The 20,324-nt window shown below is 30.6% G+C and overlaps 1 protein-coding gene across 1 annotated transcript in view; it reads left to right on the forward strand.

Annotated features, from left to right (window-relative positions):
• Crk (Crk proto-oncogene, adaptor protein) overlaps nt 1–20,324 on the forward strand; it is a 36,135-nt gene that overhangs the window by 8,217 nt on the left and 7,594 nt on the right. The window contains exons 3-7 of the mRNA XM_085823381.1: nt 2,746–2,899; nt 3,096–3,146; nt 8,917–9,048; nt 11,738–11,848; nt 15,061–15,138. Of these exons, the coding sequence (XP_085679507.1) occupies nt 2,746–2,899; nt 3,096–3,146; nt 8,917–9,048; nt 11,738–11,848; nt 15,061–15,138 (526 nt within the window). The remainder of the gene's footprint in view (nt 1–2,745; nt 2,900–3,095; nt 3,147–8,916; nt 9,049–11,737; nt 11,849–15,060; nt 15,139–20,324) is intronic.

Genomic DNA, 20,324 nt, shown 5'->3' on the forward strand with positions numbered 1-20,324 from the left:
ACTCAACACATTGTCCCCAACATTTCGTTTTGCATAAGATGTTGGACCCGGCATTTCTTTTAGGACATTTTGAGCTCCATATTTCCCAGCTGTAGTTTGTGAAGTAGATGTCACAGTCCACGAGGTTCCATCTTTTGAGACATATATAGAGCCTTCTTCGTGGTTTTGGAAAAGATATCCTCTTCCTCGTGTGTATCCTGAGTTAGGTAAATCATGTTTTTGCTTTGATCCTATACCTTGTGCATTAGCGGAACCTAAAAAAATAATATATATGTATATTTTTTACAATAAATGACTCATCACATTTTAAAAAAATTCGAGTACATCAGAAATTGTCAAAACAAAAATAACAATACATAAACAGAAATATTTCTTACCTATTTCAGTTGATGTGGATGCTGCAGTTACTGATGACGAAATATTTGCTGCATAAATATCGATGGGCTGAAAACCTTGGCCCAACGATTGCTCTTCCGTGCTATCTTCAGATTCACTAGAACTATTATTTCTCTCAAAGTTTTGTGGAGGCTCATAATCCATATCATCATCAATATTATGTTCTGCAACATCAGATTTCATTTTCAGATAAATCCTGTAAAAGTTGTACAATTTCTTCTGGACTCGGATATCGCGGTCTTCGAGCTGCCATTACCATGTGCTCGAAAGAACGAAAAGTCATGAAACAAACTGACTGAACTACTGAAAACTAAGGATTATATCATTTCGCCAAAAAGGGGTGGACCGTTGACAAGGAGGTAGAGAAGTATTTGATGTTGTAAATAAAGAGAGAGCGAAAAGGAATGTGTAGGCCAGATGTTTCTCCAACAAAAGGGATTTTCTGAGCGGAAGGGAAGTATATCCTTCTGTAAATAATCAGTGAATGAAAGGAATGTATATGTACGCCAGATGTTTTTCCAAGAAAAATATTTTGAGCGAGAATACCATATAAATTTACCCAGTATTACTAGCAGTCATTATGACTGTTCGTGGCGCTTTTAGGTATTACTAATAATATCTCCGTTAATTTTAATCTCATTCGATTTATATTTGGTACCAATAATTTTTGACATATTTTAGGATAATACCAAAATTTGTGACTTCTTAAGATAAAGGGTTTTTAAGGAATCCAAGGTCAAATGACGAAAGCAGTCAAAATGACTGCTCTGTCGCTTCTAGTGTTAATAAATGCAAAACTGTTTCGTCTTTTTCTCAAGTAAGAATTATGACAGAAAAGCTGTTTATTAAAACTGAGTTTAAGTTATTCAGTTGTTAATTAAAAATCAGTAAAAAAATTCTGTCAAGTTTTAAATTCACTTTTGAAATTGGAATGTATAACAATTCTTATAAGATATAAATCTTATTTCTTATCTTATAATTCTTGTAAGAGTTTTACAGTCTTACTTGAGAAAATTGCTCCCGGATACTTTCTCCTTTGATTATATTAATACAAGGCAAACTTTGTAAAACCAATTAAACAAAGAACAGCTGTACAAAAATATGTTCTCATAAGACTAAAATGAAACATTAAGAATGTATGAAAAAGAGAATTTGCACACACTAATGTTTATGAAAATCTCATCAGTATGCAAGAGGGTGGGCTTTCATATTGAACAATCTCGGCCCGCAGGCAGTGTAATGCCACAACAGGGATGCGTATTTGGAAGAAATCAACAGAGGATCCCGGCAGTGGGGCATGCAATAGTACAATGGCATAGGATGGCAGATACCTCATCCACATGGCTGTGATGGATCGTACAGTGTCATCTCGTGTAATAGCACAATGTTGGGGCACGGCTACAAGTGTGTTTTCTAGCTCTACCGTTTGTCGTTGTCTGCTGCAGCATGAACTGTATGCAAGGGTTTCTGTACGCAGGATTCCCTCACCGCTGAATCATAGATGCTTCCGACTTCAGTGGCACATTAACACAGTGCGTGGCATGCTTTGTGGCAACAAGCTGTTTTCTCCAATGAATCTTCCTACAGTGTGGAGTACAGTGATGGCAGAATATACGTCAGATGTTATGGAGGAGAACTTCTGCTCCCGCAGTGTGTTATCCAGCGTCATACCACACAAATGCCTGGCATCAAGGTGTGGAGTGCTATTGGGTATAATTGGCGATATCATCTAGTGCAGATTGCAGGCAACCTCAACAGTGATCGTTACGTAAGGGAAGTTGTGGAGCTGGAGGTCCTCTCATTCTTCGATGTATTCTGGGCATCGTATTTTAGCAGGATAATGCCCATGCACATATTTCTCAGACTACACAAGCCTTCTTTAGGACACAACAGGTTTTACTACTTCTGTGGCTTGCTTATTCCCTGGATATGCCGTCCATTGAACATATGTAGGAGTTCATCGTACAGCAGCTTGCTCACACAGCTGGTAAAGCACACGCTAAAACTGAACTTTGGTGTCAAGTCGAAGCCATATGGAATGCCATTCCCCAGGATTAGATCCAGAACCTGTATGATTTATTGCTACGGCGGGTACAGGCTTTCATCTCTCAGCGTGGCAGACACATTGATTTATATTATTCCTTTTTTTGTGTGTGTCTTGTAAATTTTATCATTTATTGGTACCATTATTAGTAATGTGTGGAATAAATTTTATTCGTTTCCAACAATTCCTTCATGGTGTTTGTCACAAATATTAATGTATATAATTTCTTTGGTTAACTTTCTTGATATAAATCTTTTAATTTAAAAATAGGTATAGAAATTTCAATATTGTGCATTTAATTTCAGAGAAGACAGCAAAGTAAGCCATTATATAATCAACAGAATACAACAGGATGATCAGACAAGATTTCGAATTGGTGATCAAATGTTTCCAGATGTACCATCACTTCTCAATTTTTATAAACTACACTTTTTAGATACCACTGCATTGGTAAGGCCGGTAAGTAAATTATTTCTTCAAGAGGTTATCAACTTTCATTAGATATTTTTTATTGATATTATAATTTGCTGTTATTCTTTCAGTATTTGTGTATATTTTATAAACTTATTTATTTTTGTATTGGGATACTTTCAATTGATGTGATAGGTTACAATTTTTTTTTTCAGTAATTTTTTTCCCCTTGTATATCTTATAGGCTCCCAAGAAACTTGAAAAAGTTAGAGCTAAATATGATTTTGATGGGAGTGTAAGTGTTTACTAAATTTTCATTTTCAGTAAGCTCCATGTTTTATTAGTTAATATTGTATGAATAGTTTTCTCTGAATAATATATTAAATGTTGATATTTTGAAGCATTTCTTTGTTTCAATGTTGTGTTTTTAAGGAGTTTAATATTTTTGACATTATTGCATATGTAGCTGCTACTGTTACATTTATATATTTAGAAGGCTTAATGTAGAATAATTTTATTTCATTAGTCTTTCATGGTGTTCAGAATAGTATTTCACCAAAATATGTGCTACTTTTAGTTTGAGATCTACGTTAGTTTTAGGGAACTTTTTAATTTGATTTAAATTGACATATCAAGAATAAAAGTTAGTTAAAAGTTGTTGTCATGATTTTCCTATATTCTAAGTGAGAATCCGTTCATGTTAAATATATGTATTTTTGCAAAAAAAGGCCATCATCCTATTTGGTATAATAATGAGCTAAGGATTAAGAGTTGTAGATAAGATAGGGTGTTTTACACTGTAGTAGCTTCATAATGAGAAAACTCTTCTGGTATGTCAATTTGGTACTTTTGTTGAAAGTTCAGTGATAGGAAAAGCAAGAAGACTCGTGTGTTCCATATTCCATGTTGCTTTGAGATGAAAACTAAGGATAAAGCTTAAGCTGATAGCCCTTGTATGTTTTGTCAAGGTGTAATAATCTTGATTCTTAAAATGTTCAGTGATATCTAAAAAAAGTAGCAATTGAGAAAAAGGACAGAATTTCATTTTATTTAAGTTCTGAAACATGTATGAAGACTCCATGCATAAAAACTATGGTTGTATTTTACATGTTTTTGAAATCACTTTCTAAAAAAGTACTAGGAACTTTTAAGAAAAATTTGTGTTAATGTGGTAAAAATTGTAAATTACTTTATATGGGACATTATTACGTATTATGGTTAGGATTTATCTGAAACATGATATAATGATTTAACTTATATAGTTGTTAAGGATTGAATATTATGTTAATGGGGGGGATGGAGAATTTACTGACCCTGTGCTAGCACTGAATACAAGTATATTGGTTTCTTTTTATTCTTTGTTTACTCCACTCAAATTTCTCATTAGTATCTGTTTAGCTAAAATTTTAATCCCAGCACTTCACCCTTTCCCAGGAAAAAGACTCCTTGATTTCAAAATAGTCATCAAATTGTATGGGTTAAATGTGGGCTGCTTAGTGTTTTCCAAAATCCTAGAATGAAGTGAAAATAAAAAGAAGTGATTGACTACTAATTTGTCATTTTTGGATCACCCCTTCTTCCCTTTGTATGATAAGATCACACAAAGAAAAAGCTTGCTTAAAAATATGGGAAATAGAAATGCACTTTAGGCCTATCTCTTAGTGTAATGAAAAAACTGATTTGAAATCATGCTTTTTTCTTCGTCTTTAATTTCAGATGAGAGACTAGGGAACACAAGAGAATTTTTCACTCTAGGTGCACCATACAAATAGATGGTTTTCGAAATAAATTTTCACAGTTGGTGAATGGAGGAAAAATATTTAGATGCAAACCAAAACTTATCCAAAAGTTGAAAAGGGGCTGAAAATCAAAATAAGAGCTTTGAGGTGTATCAAATAATAAAATCAATTACTGGCGTTTCTTCCTAACACAAAAATATATTACAACTTGTATTTGCAAAAAAAGGAAAGAAAGGGGCCCTTATAGGCCTGGATAATCGAAAGAGTGTGTGTGGGGGGAGGAGTTCTTGGTATCATAGCATGAAGCATAGTCTTTTTATATATTATCTAAACCGTGAAATATAATAACTTAAAAAATGTAACCTACTTTTTCAGCTGAGTCGTAGTGTTTCATTTTAAAAATTTTTAAATTTTTGGCTGAGTTACATATCTTTGTAACATGATACTAAATTCAGTTACAGCATGATACGATTTACACATGGAGACACAATATTTGCTAATTTACACACACAATATTTGCTAATTTTTTTCATAAAACAATAATATTGAATTTAAATCAGTTTCAAAAGCTTTTTACCCATATTTTACACAAGTATTTTCAGCTGGGTTGCATCATCAAAGTGCATAAAAACAAATTTTATTTTTTTAATTTCTAGCAAAATGTTAAAAGCTTTTTTGTCTTCAGACTTACATAACTATATTCAAGCACCCATCTGTATAGACGCATATCAGAAGTATGCAAAATGAATTAAAAAGGACAAAAATTAACAATTGCAGCTACCTGGAAAAAAGTGTCTTAGAGAGGCACCGGTATAAAATGTATATTGGCTTTCAAAATTCAGGATTTCGCTCGAAATTTTTTAGTCTCAATTTTATGTTCTTAGGGTCCATAAGTTACAAATTCATGCAAAATTTCACCACAATTAAAATTATTTTATATACTGCCTCTCAAAAGGTTAAACTAATTGAAAAAAGCCATGTTCTGTGATATGAATTCATGAGAATTATTGTGCAGAAGTTATAGCTAGCTCATTAGTTCTTAAAATCAAGCATCTGCCAAATCTTTAATTTTTTTTCAAAGTGTCTGCATATAGTTTTGGCAAGGTTGTAATGAAATGTGAGTAATGTAAGTTTCAGTTTTAAAATTGTATAATAAGTAGTGCTTACTTAGTTATACACTAGTTATTTGCATTTCTGTTTTGTGTTGGTTGGACTCTTTCCTTTCCTCAGTGGCTGTGCTTGTTAAATAATGTTATCATTTTATATGCAGCAATAATTAAAACTGATTGGCTATATGGCCTTTCCTGTTAAGTCAGGCTTTTTGGTGCACAGAATGAATGGATAAAAGCATATTAGATATGAGACTTCTAAGAACAGCTACTTAAGCATGACTTTGAGTTAGAGGCAGATTTAGGGGCAGCTTTTACAATCTGGGATATGTTTATATAACATGACTTTTAGTCTGCTGAGTACTCTAGTGCAGTATTTTTCAGACTTACAGCATTTGTTCTTCATGTGTATAAATCTCAAAGACAGAGGAAGAGAAAAACAAAATCCAGAAGAAAATAATGAATTGATGGGCTAGTAATAAATTATATATATAATCAGGGTTCGTAGGGGTTCTTACAAGTGCTTATAAGTTCTTATATTTGAAGATAAAAAATAAAAGCCCTTATAGGTGCTTACTTTTTCTCTGAAGCACTTTTTTTTTTTTTTTTTTTTTTTTTTTTTTTTTTTTTTTTTAGTGCTTATTTTTTGCTTTTAGTGCTTTTTTTTTTTTAACAAAAACACATTTTTTCCCTGTACCAAAGCTGAAACTAAATAAACAACTTTTCTTCCTTATATGGATTGTCAGATGGTGAATCATACTCCCAGAAATCACTTTTCGCCCCTTTCTCTGCATAACATAACCTTTGTACACAAGTACAGATAGGTGCATGTCGTTCTATTAGTCAAAGAATTGCGAAAGTGGTAGAAATTCCGGTAAATACTGTATTGTTTTGCTCCCACCCAATACTACACACATTTGAATTTCTATCAAGATTTTAATAATTTACATTCTCGTTCCACGTGGTCAGCTCATATTCGCATTTATTATGATCAGTATGCTTATATTATAAGCATATGTATGAATATTTATAATATATTTACAGTAACTGTTGAAGTATACATAAACTTCAAAAATGGGTGTGTTTTAACACAGATTAGTTTTCTAAGGAATAATATTCAGAATGGCATAAATAAAGTAAAAGTAATCAAATAGTCAAAATAGTTTTTTTGGGGGGCAATGCATTAAGCATTACGCAAATTGGGTGTTCTCCTCTTTCTCCACAAAATCTCGAATATTAAAACCGTTACAGTTCGCAGCAAAGCAAACAACAGACTTTTTTTTTTTTTTTTTTTTTTTTTTTTTGTCGCTTTCCAACCTGGATTGAATAGGACTAAAGGTTCTGCGGTCTACCAATCCAAGCAAAGAATGATTTTATTCTGGAAATTTAATGCAGCCTGTTCAAAATTAGAATGAAAAACACCACATATTGATAAATCTCTTTATTAATCAATATGAGTGTAGTATGGATATTGCGCAGAGCGGCGACATGTCCTGCTCAGTGATAAATATGCCGCATGGGCGCATGACGGTCCAAATACCGGCAGCTGTTAATTCTGATTGCATAACAACACGTGCGAAAGAATTAAAGCTCACGTATTGCGCAATAATGTTTGCCATATTTCGCAGAGATAAAACACTTTTACTGTACTTGCTAAGCGGATTATTTTTCAGTTCCGTTGGACTATTTTTTATATAATTCACATATTGAAATGTCAAAAGCATTATTTAGCTAAATAATCTAAAAAACGGCTACAATCTGCCCCCCTTTCCTCTTTTACCAGTTACGCTCGACTATCCAGAATTTTCAGATATTCAGCAATTTCCGAGTATGCCGGTTAGTTAAGCTTTTACTTTTAAAGAATGACTGCATGAAGCAATTTCCCGCCTTCTGATTTCAGAAAAGTTTCTTTTTTTTTTTTAACTTATTTTTACTTAAATTACTTTGCTTGCAATATCTGTTAAGGAAAAACTGTTATACAATGAAAATTTAGAAAATTTTCAGAATTTTGATTTAAGTTAAATTATTTAAATATTAATAGGATTGGAAAAAATAAATTGTATTTATTTTTAGGTGCCAAGCTAATATAATAAATATGGCTTTTTATTATTTATTTTCTCTATTTTGAACTTAAATTCCATCACTAAATCTTGTAATATAATTTAGTTCTGGATAGTTTTTTCCCGTTCTCATTGTAAACTAGTTTTGTAAATTGAACCGTTATTTAAAATAAAAACAATAATGTAATTGTTTTCCATGGTTGAGTAATTCTCATTCTCTCGTAATAAATATCGAATTTCTCATATTTTAAATTACATGTCTAATTTTTCTTTTAAGGTTATGCAGTTGTGTATATGTAATTAGACAGGTGCTTATTTTTTTTCTTAAAATGTGCTTGAAAAGTGCTTATAGGTGCTTATTTTTTTAACTAAAATGTGGCTACAAACCCTGATAATGTATCAGCAATATATGGTATGACAGCAATTATATGCGTAACAGCGCTTTAAACTCTACTCGATAATCCCTAATACCCAAAAATATCTGAACCAGTACTTTGGGAATCCGTACTGTAAAAGGCATCTTTATCTTTTGACATGAAAAATCAAATACATCATATAGATAGTGACTGTGTCCTAAACAGCAGTGCAATTTATCAGAAGAATTATTAGATATATCCAGGGGGCACAGTTATCCATGAACAGGTAGAGAAGCATGACAGTCTTCTAAGCTGTTTTCTTTGTTATTAATTTCTTAGATTGAATCTAATTGGTAACTTAGTTTACTTATTTGAATAACTGTGAGACTATCTTAATCAGTATTTAAGATAAACGGATGAGCCTAAAAATTCATGAGACCTCCAAGAAGCATACATCTCTTCAGGGTTTGCTGATAAACTATTATGGCATTCTGCAAGTTGAGGCTTATTCCCACAGCTTTGCTTAAATTCTTACTCTCAGGAATGACTTCTATTAGTGTTAGGTAGATGGCTTGAATATATAACTAGATTTCATATGTATTTAACAGAATTTGATAATAGAATGATCTTTCACCTTCAAATGACATTTGAAATTTAGAAGTAATTTTATTTTTTGCTTTGATGCTAAGATTCATTTAAATTAAGTTCACTTAAACAATAGTCTTCAGATAGTATTTGATTATTATTTACAGCTTTAATTATGTACTGAAAGCCCTAATTAAATGGCTTTTCTTTTTACAGGGAGATCCTGATGATTTACCTTTCAAAAAGGGAGAAATACTTACTGTGATTTCTAAAGATGAAGACCAGTGGTGGACAGCAAAAAATAGTTTGGGCCAAACAGGATCTATACCTGTTCCTTATATAGAAAAAGTATGTGTTAAATTGTACTTGGTTTCATTTGCCCTTACAATTAATTTCAATAACATTTTATTTCATTGTGTATAGCATTTAATCATTCATGCATATAAAGCAATTCATTCATGTAAATTGACATAAATAATTGGAAATTATGCATTGCCCAGGCATAAATTAATGTGCTGGTACCTGTTTTTCAGTGTGTTGCATTATATCTGGTTGTAACAAAAGTTTTCTGCCAAAAAACATTCTTAATAAAGTTAGGAAAACAAAACATGAAAGCAGTACCTTTAGTGCAGATATTAATCACTCCAAATCTCTGATTTTCTATGAAAAAAGTAGAAGTCTGAAGGAGTGCTGTCAAGGGTAGGTGTAGTAAAAGATCCCATTCGAGTTCATATAGAGTCCAGCCTGTAAATGCAGACATATGAAGTCTTGCATTAACTTGATGGAAAATTACTTTTTTGTGCCAAAACTCGGTTCAACGTTTTTCTTTGATAGCAGTTTCAACACGGATTAGCATCTTGCTGTACACCTTACTGTCGAGGGTTTTAACTTTTTCCAGATACCCTTTATGGATAATACTACAACAGTCTCGCCTGATGCAAAGCATGATCTTTTTGTTAGTTGAATTGTGCTCTGCAATGCTGCCAGTGGGCTCACCGAGCACAGACCAACCCCCCTTTTCAGCCTGTGTTGTTGAAGTAATACCACTTTTCATCACAAGTGACAATCCAATCCAGAATTTTGTTCTTGCATTGATATTCAAGCAGATTAGTGTGGTCCCAAACAACATGTATCCTTATCGGCTTGAGTAAGCTCATATGGCACCCAGCTATTGAACTTAGTTTATGCAATGCATAGCACGACTAATGGACATGCCGCTAACGTCTAACTCTTTAGCAAGCTTTCAAGTGGTTGCATGCTGATCTTCTTCCACAAGTTCTCGCAGACAGGCCTCATCAACATCAGTAGGCCGGCCAGAGTACTCTCCTTCTTGAATGTCGTAGTTCTTGTTTTTTGAACTTTTGGTACCAAACCTTTACAGTGTTATATCATACAACATTACTACATAAAGCTATACATATGATTTGATGATGTTTAGTAGATGACTTTTTGCAGCAGAACTGGAAGTAAATGATGATTCTAATTTTGTAGTGTGATAGTTTCAGACACCTTGTACTGATAACTATACTTTTTTTACAAATTTCACAACACAGTGTTCAAATGCAAGTCTCTTTCTTTCAATTGCCAAAAATCGTTTGACAAAATGTGTTTAAACAGACCAACGTGAGTTGTTTGTGCAGATATTTGCAATGGCGGAAACTTTTGTTAAAAGCTAATATTAAAAGAATAATACTAAACTTTTAGAATTTTCAAAATCGTTTATGCTAGGTTATTGTTAAGGAGGAAAATGCAAAAATGTTTATAATTTGTGTTTTTAAGATATAATGCTTTATTTAAAAATATTTCCTTCCTGTAATGACCTGAAATTATCTTTTTAAATGGAACTATTAATTCAGTTTAATATTTTTTGAAAAATTTTCCAACATCAAAAATATGCTATTTTTTGGTAGTTTTAAAATAAATATTTTAAGTAGAATAGTGTATCATTTACAATGGCCGTTTTTGATAAGCCAGTACATTAAAGGGTTTGATGGATAAATAATAAGTTTTATATTCTTTTTACACTTTTTGTCAAATTAAAAGTTATTTGCAGACTAAAACTTAGCAGGAGTATAGAACATTGTGGTTAGTATTCACAGTTTAATTATAGCTGTGTATTCTAATAATGCACTTCTTTTGGTACTTTTCTGTTATCGGGACTGCATTCAGAAATGTACATACGTATGCATGTATGTATGTATGTGTTCATGTATGCTTTCTATATATGTACTTGCATATATGTATATATATATACACACACACATATATGCACATACCTATATACAAATGTGCATGCATACCTTTTTGAATAGTAATCATTACTTTAAATTATGAAAAGAAATTATTAAATTACATGCTCTTTCTTTTCATTTTTAGTCCAAAGGGGCACTTCCCAGAAGGACTATTAATTTCATTTTGGCATTTTGCATTGATTCGCTCAAGCGTTGTTTCACTTTTCAAATTGTTGACACCAAATATTATTGCCTTGTATTATATTTAAAGAAATTAAATAATGAAGAATCTGCATAAATGTATGTTTCTCGCATTGTAATAAAACAACAGTACCTAGAGCCATTAAATTTTGAATAGCATAATCCTCCTGCAAATATGGGCATCTGGAAGCCCAAATTTGGAATTTGTTCTATTATCGATTTAATATTTTGTAAAACTTTAACAAATTTTTGAATTACAAACTCAAGAATTCCAAAGCGAGCAGTGACAGCGTTCTACAGAAAAAACATTTTTATCTCCAGCGTGCAAGACTGTGTGTTGGAAATTCTAAAGATATGCTCATTTTAAAGTTATTTTGCAATATTGCTCTTGAATATATATATATATATTGCTCTGAATTTTGAGGTTTAAGTGTGAAGGAAATGATTTTTCATAAATAAAGGTAACACACAAAATGTTTTTAAAAAAATGCCCCTTTGGACATAATTTAAGATCTGAAACTTTTCAGATTTTCTTTTGTCTCTTTCTCTCTCTCCTTTTTTTTTTTTTTTTTTTTTTTTTTTTACCAAAATTTTGTTTTCCCTAGGTTGATGACAATTTTTTGCCTGATGGAGTGCAAAATACACAACCTCCATCTTCTGGTCAAACACAGAGATCATCTACTGATCCTACACGTTACAATACTCCTAATATACAGGTAAGAATAAATTTTACTTCCAGAGCAGATTAATGATCTTAATTTTGTATATTTTTTAAATTCATCTATTCATTCAGGTCTGTGGAAAGGATTCATTATCATCCCTGAATATATAGCCAAGTTTAAATCCCAGTCTTTCTTTTGCAAATAGTATAGTTACACAGCTTGTTAGTTCAGTATGCTGCCATTTGATAGAGAAATCAAGAGATTGCTCTTTTTCCCCCCAATCTGATTTTTAATTTGTCTCTAGTGTGTCATATTTAAAGTATGTCTGATAAATATATCTCTACTGATCTGTTTTAAGTACTTTCCTCTCTTCAGATACATTTAAGTAATGATGTAGTTGAAATTGATTTTCTGCTTTTTGGCATTTAACATATAGTATTGGGGTTCTCAACCAAGGAGTTTCGGGGGGGGGGGGATTGGGTCAGCCTTTTAGCCTTTTAGTTAGCTGTTAAGTATTTAGTTTTAGTATATGAATTCAAAATGCTACTTTTATTCAAGCTTTGTTATTTATCAATATTTTCCACATTCTTAGTTGTTTAATTTATAAGACATGTTAAAAAATCATCTACATCTAGATAAATGTATATATTTATTGTCTGAGTTTTGGAAATAAAGGAATGATCACCTAGCAGTGGTGAAAGGGATGCATGGAGCAAGTAAGATGGAGAATCCCTGTGTAGTACATTCATTTTGAGTGGCAGTACATTTTTGTTAATGATTTATTATATGTTATTTTATTAATCAGTATTAAAATTATTATTAGTTTTTGATCTGTCATTCTAACTGATTATGTTTATTGCAAGTGTCATAGAATTGCGTTTAGTAAGTTTTTGTTTTAATTTTGCATATTTCAGTTCACTAAGTTTTAAACTTCTAATTTTGTTTCCATGTAAGTGTAACTCTGTTTTCTGAAGCTTGCATTGATAAGCCTTGGAATTACTTCTTGAAAATCTATGACTGATAGATTTAAAAATTTAAGCATCCTATTTGAATTAATTATTGTTGATAAGATTATTATGTATATAACATTAGTGGCTCTAGCATGGCTTGGGAGCCATCACCTTAATGAATATAAGTTTATGAAAATAGACTAAACTAAATAATTACACAAATTTAGGTAGTAAATGTTGTTTAAATACAGGTCTTCATGGTATATCTGAAATCCTATGCCACTCAAAGAGTTAATATGATGTAAATGTGGACTTGTGTCCTTTGGAAAATCTAGTTGCAACTCTTGAATTTGCCTGAATTCCAAGTCGTAAGTTAGATATTAGTAGTAGTCAACTAATACTGGCATGAAGTTTGGCCAGCCTTGATATGTAACTTACTGCAAAATTATGTAAACGAATTTAGAGTTTTTTAATAGAAAATAATTTCTTTGGAAATAAAAAAAAAAATTAAATGAATTTTTTTTTGTAAATCGATTGAGAACGTGTTATACAAAATGTTTTATTATTTGGCAATGAGGAATAAAAGTCTTTAACCCTTTGATGGGTGCATCCCACCTTTTTTACAGTTTTTATCTCTCAGATGAAAGTTGCAAAATTCCATTTAAAATATATACAATTACGCCTTTTAGTTCTCTAAATGTATAATAGATCGCAGCACTAGTATTAATTCATGGAAATAATGTAAAATAAAAATTCTTTGCAGGTCTAATTTTGAAGCAGTTTTTTAAATTTATTTCTAATGCAACTTAAATCGTCTGAACAACAACTTTTGGTTTTAGAATGCGTATTTTTATGTGAAAGTTTTTCTTTTTCTAATTAAAATTATTATTTGAATTCATATATATTAATTAAGAATGGTTGAAATTAAAAGGTGGAATCAAATACGTCTCACGTCGCATGTAGGAATTACTGCTACTAGATGGCAGCAACATTAAAATATTTTTAAATTCAAGTATCATGTTCGTTTTGTATGTTGGTAATGCAAATTTATATTTTTTAATAAATTGCAATAATGTTAAAACTTGAAAAATATTTAGTATTTTTTCGAAAGAAATGAAAATATAACTCTGTAACATGAAATATCATTGATAACTGAATGGATATGTGAGTGTGATTCACCATAGAAAAATATCCTAAGCAGAGAAAAGAGAGGTGAAATGTAAATAAACATGACAGCCTTCTAAATATCTTCCTTTTCAAACCTGTAGCAAATAAAGTACTGGAGCAAAAATCTTCTATTTCAAATCTATTACGAAATCATTAAAAAATATCTAAAATGCCGTACAGAGAGCAATTTAAAAATGTCAGCAATTTTTTATTTCGCGCATAGGATCAATATTTTCTAGATAATTATTCAAAAACGTTTTTTATATCTTGCATTTTCATTTGGTTGCTAAAACTAGCATGTTAGGAGAATTTACGGAGGCAAAGATGCTATTTTACTGCTCTAGATGTGTGGGGTACAAGCAGTATTCCACCACGTCTATGAATTATCTTAAAGGTTTACCTTTTTTTTTTTTTTTTTCCATGAAATAATATTGTATTAGGGGCTAATTATCTATGTCTAAAGTTATTTTTTCCAAAAAAAAATTTTTATGCACCGTACCTCAAAGGGTTGATGTAGTATTTTCAGGTACTTATGTGTTATTCAGAAGTAGGAATGAATTGCAACCAGAGTATTATTTATTTCAATTTTTGCAGAGTAACTATGCTGATGGTCTGGCTAATGTTAAAAATTTTCTAGTAAGTCCGCTTGTGCCTACAATGTGCAAAAATATTTCATTAAGAGAAAAAAAAAATAATTCTGTCTGAACTGCTTAGTTTCAAACTGATTATCGTTAATAACCCTTTATCTTATCAACTGCAGTGTCAAAATCTTGGGAGACTTAACTTTCTGAAGATTAAGCACACGGCTGAAGCAGGGAAGCAGGCATTAATCATTCTTGATATTTCCCATAATTCCTGGGTCCAAAATAATTTTAATGATTTCTTCTCATACATGTTGAAGTATCAAATTATATTAACTGCTGTGATTTATAAAAAATAGTTAACTGATGTTTATCTGAGTGTCCCTTTATTAGTAATGAAGAAAAGCCATACTGAATAATAGTTAAACACTTTTTGATTTATGCAAATTTTGGAAATATGCCTTTTCTCCCTGCCAGATTTTTTTTATTTCTTCTTTGCCCTAAATGTATGAAAATACTTTTTGAGGATTATTTTATGTGTATTAATAAATTTGTGATATCTTTACAGAGAATGTTGCCTGCATTAGCAAGAGTCAAACAAGCTAGAGTCCCTAATGCTTATGATAAAACTGCTCTAAAGTTAGAGGTAAAGACTATTTTTGCATGTTTTCTTAATTTAAATAGTTGCAGTTATTTGATATCAGTTTGTTGATTGAACTTTTCTGTTTATTGAGTGTGCTTTTTTTATTATTTTTAATTTCATTCTTTTATCTGTTTGTGTTTGGAAAGGGATAAATATTTTCTTTTCTGCCGATTTTCTAACAAGATATTCGAATAAAATATATATTCGACATATTCGAATATATATTTTATTGTTGTGTGCACAAAGGTTCATAATGGATTGAATGCACACAGAACCAATGATAGCTTGATAAAATTTATTTTACAAATCTGGAAATTCCCACAAAAATACTAGTAGAGCTGTTCTCAGTATCACAGCCAGAGTGTTCATACATTCCTTAAAAGTCCTTAGTTTTTTTTTTTTTTTTTAATGATATTTAGTCCTTAAAAGTCCTTAATTTCAACCAAAAACTGGCAGAAGGACATTAATTTTACTCAGCTGACATTTTTTAATGATTGCCATTTTGAGTGTGAATTAACATGGCCAAGTAGAGCCGTAAATTATATTTACAAATTGAAAAATACCACTAAGCACATCATGAAAGTGGTGTCACATTGCACTCTTTAGCATTTAAGTTATTTTGTAATAAAAATATGCCTCAGATGCATAGTACTAACGTCTTGCACTATGCATATATGCTGAGAATAAGGTCGTGGCATTGCATCTATTGTACAAATAATGTGTTTTCAGTATAGTTCTTTTTTCTACCATAGTTTTATACCTGATTTCTAAAAATTTAAAGCCATGCACCATTGGAAAAGTTCTTGTATTACCTGCTGCTATTAAAATGGTAGAAAAACTTCACAGAAATAAATATGGCTATGAAATTACGAAAATACCCTTTGATAAATGACACTGTCACAAATAGAATTTCTGGAATTAGCAGCGATCAATTCAAGTAACTTACTTGTAGCCAGAATTTCTAATTCAGTTGGACGAAACAACTGATGTTTAAAAAAATAGTTTTGTTGATGATATATGTCAGATGCATTTATAAAGAAATCGATAAAGAACTGTTTATTTTGTCATCATTTGCAAGAACCTACCTGAGGAGAAAACATATCATAAAGGTGAATTTTGCAAAATTGAAGGTTTCAAATGGACAATGGTGTATGTAAATATTGGTTTTAAATCATTTGTTAAAACTGCTAATTATGATTATGTAATTTTTAAGCCATGACTTAATCCATTGAGACTCCTTGCAACAAAAATATTAGCAGTGGAATTTAACAGTGTGTTTCAGAGTACTGTCCAAATTATAAACTACATTAAAAGCTGTGCCCTTAACAGCCCTTTACTTTCAAATCTGTATAAAAAGGTGAACTTCAAATAAAAATTTATTATTACACACAATTGAATGTTGTATTGAAAAGATGAACATTTGCAAGAATAGGATGGAAAATGATATATTTGAAATGTTTTAGACTGTTACGTTGAAATGCTATAATTAAAAAAAACTAAACCTTAATTTCAAAAATTACTACAGATCTCTTAAAACCTTAGAAACATAATTTAACAAATGCTTTACATTTAATTTTTATTTCAAAAAGTTGTCTTATGTTCAAATTCATTTTTGATTTATTGTATTGTATTCAAACCCATTTTTATCTTAATGAGAATAATTACCTGCCATGTGAAGCCGAAGAAGAATTTGTTAAGCTGTTGTGTGACTCAATCGTAAAACTTGAGTTTCCACAAAAATCACTGAATTCTAAATCAGGAAAAACTGAATTTCCCACAATTTTTGAAATGGCATTAAATGTTTTTCTGCCATACAGCACCACATACTTATGCAAAGTGATTTTAAATCCAAATATCATTCAATACTGAAAAACATTGAACGTGCTTTATGTCCAGTATATTGCTTCAAGATTTAATTTGTCATGCAAAAGAGAACAAACACACCCTTCTTACTAAAAAGTGATTCTTTTCCCATGAATTTTTGTATATTTGAAACAATTCTAAAATTAAGGAATAAATTATATATGTGAAAATATTTAATTTTATATTTTTATTTTGTATTTACTATCTGGGGTTTCCAAAAAAGAAAATAAACTGAATCATATAAAAAGGGGTCATGAATGAAAGTTGAAGCACTGATCTAGTAAATCCATTTCCAGTCCATATACAGCCAAAAGTCGTTAATCCGGACATCCATAATCCGGAATGATCTATAATCTGGACCTCAAAGCTACAATCTTTCTGCGCATGTGTCAACGTATAATGCATTCACGCATGTGCATAATACGTTTACGCATGCTCTTTTAATGTACAACGGACGGTATAAGCTAAGCTAAAATTATCTAATTATCCATTTCAGTTAATGATGCAGAGTGCGTTGTTCCTTAATCTTCGAATTGAATCTGGCTTATTATTTTTTGCAGATTGTTAGAGCAATTTTATAAAAGTAAGCTTGAATTTTAGATTATGTCAAATAGAATTTCCGATGCTCGAGCTGCTAAAGGATCAACAAAACAAAAGTATGTTTCGATGTCTGTCAAACAAAAAGTGGAATTGCTGCAAAAAATGGATAAAGGCATACCCTTTGTTTCTCTAACCATTCCGAAATCTGTTTATCAATTTCACGCTGCTCTGTGGGGGAGGGGGATGTCGCGGCATGAAATAAATTGGAACTTGATCTGTCAGCACTATTCTTATCTTCAGGGCAGATGTTTTTATTTTATTTGGCTTATAATTCCTTACTAAATGTAGTATTTCATCTCGATGTACTCCATCTTTGATATGATTTAAATCAAATTCTTCGTCATTATAATTCGCTTCCGATAGTGAAGAAAGTGACACAGAGTTTTATTGAAAACGAAAAAATTTTGATTGACAAATTAGTCGGTTTTCTCGACACAGCAATTATAGGACGTGAACAGCGGAACTTTGTAACTGAACAAGAAATTATGTCTGTTTATAGAATTAAAGAGAAAGTAATATCACATAAAACGGAAGCAACTTACACTGAAAGAAATGTTTAATAAAGTAAACAAATAAATATTAAGTTTTTTTTTTTTGTAAATTTTGATACCCTTTAGATCATAATTGTTCTTTATTTCATAAATTACGGTTTCATAGTTTCAATTTTATAATTTCTGCATGCCATCCTACCAGATTTAAACTGATGATCTATAATCCGGAAAAATTGATATTCCGGAATCACCGAAGTCCCGACGAGTCCGGATTAAAGACTTTTGACTGTAAATAGAAATAACTTACAACAATGTAGTTTCAATCACCAAAACTGAAAAAGTGCAAACATACTTGAAGATTTAAATGTGTTTGCAGTGAGTGTGATTGATGGGTTCTGTTGTCTAAGTAAAAAAGTTGATTTTTCATTTATCATCAAGTGAAAATCTGTAATTTTTGAATTTTTATAAATAGGAATTTATATTTTTAGAAGTAAAGTAAATTCTTTTTGTTTTTATATTTCCATTGAAATTTATTTAAAAAGTACTTCCTTATTTTTATTGTTTATTTATTCTTCTGTATGTATGATGCATAAATTTCAATATGTTTTCTTTGTTGGTTTTAACCAGTAACGAAAGTGTGAAGTACTGACAGAGGATAATTTCAGCTATCAGATTAATAGTTTACTATAATTCGTGTCCATAAGATCACTTTGTGTGTGGTTTATACCTGCCTGGCCCACTATTAAAAGTGTAAATTTTTATGTTTTATGTTTTTATGCTTTCTGTTGAAGATTTAATAGCATGCTTGCCTGCTAAGAATAATACTTTTTCCCCTTAAAGTATAATTATTTGCAGGAAATCAAAATAGCTTGCAAAAATTGCCTTAAGCTTATGTGTTGTATGACAATTTATTATATTTTTCATAATGCATAAAAAAGTGCTGAATCGCACTTTAACTATTCATTTAGTTTTGTAAAAGTTCACTTCGAATTTTTTTTTATAATAGAAAAAAGTACTATTACTATAAATTTTATCTAAAAATTAATGATCATTTGATGTCAATATGCATATTTATGTAGTGTAAGAAAATCTTACGAGTTAAGTTTTTTTTTAAAAAAAACTTATAAGTTGCTTATAATGTTTAAGTATAATAATATTGATATTACAGCTTATGATTTGAATTTTTGTATTCTGCATTATGATCAACACTGTTCATGAATTTAGTTTTTGGTACATGCTATTTTGGTTTATATTCACAGTGAATTACAGATGTAGACCAGTTAAAATATATCTCTTTATATGTGATATTTTATGTGATGTTGGTGGGTACATCTGTGTTGAAGGGGTAACTGTAGTTCGTTACCAGAACAGGAAAATTTAATTGCTAAATTTATAAGATGTAACTTTTAAATATCACCAAAGGCTTATATGGTGGCCTCTTTTAAAAAAAAGTATCTAGTGATTGTGTTATATGACCTGATGGTATTTTCTTATGTATAGGATCCTTTTGTTGAGTCTTGTAGGTGGTATTACATGTTTTCTACAAATTCTCAGATTTGTCAAATTTAGTTGGTTTTTATTGATAGGAATTAAATGATTTAAAATCCTTATCTCTTTCTTTAATACAGAACTACTAGAAATTTGTCATATTAAGTTAATTCTCTGTATTTTCATGAAAAGTAATAAAGAGCAATATTTTATGCCTCAGCAGTGACTGAAATATTTTGTTTTAAATAACATTAGTATGTTAATATTTTTTCAAAACACTATTTTTTATGTACTCTGTCTGCTATAAAGCTTTGTTCATCCATATATTGCTATTGTTTTTTCAATGTAAGTAATTGCTAAATACTGACTGATATATAGTCATTGCTTTCATTTTAAATGTTATACTGCATTATTTTATCTTTTGTTACGAATGCATGAAAATTAAAATTTGGTGAAATTTTAATTTTCATGCATTCGTAACTTAGTTTATATTTTGTTTCCAAAACCCCCTTCTTACAAAATGTCAGGATCTTTTAAAAATAAAAATTAAATGACGAAAAATTTGAAAATTATCCAATTTATTTACTATACAAAATGATAATTTGGTAATTCACTATTGCCATGACAATCCTATCTTAAAGACGAAATTCAAATTAATGATTATATTATATTCCTTTTGTGAAATTTAGCTATACAAAATGCTCTTAAAAATGAATTAGTTCGTAAAGTTGAGTTATTCTTGTAGAT

The sequence above is a fragment of the Stegodyphus dumicola genome, chromosome 9 (genome assembly GCF_044657685.1).
Source record: "Stegodyphus dumicola isolate Sdum_Otavi_A_Nest chromosome 9, ASM4465768v1".
NCBI lineage: Eukaryota > Metazoa > Arthropoda > Arachnida > Araneae > Eresidae > Stegodyphus > Stegodyphus dumicola.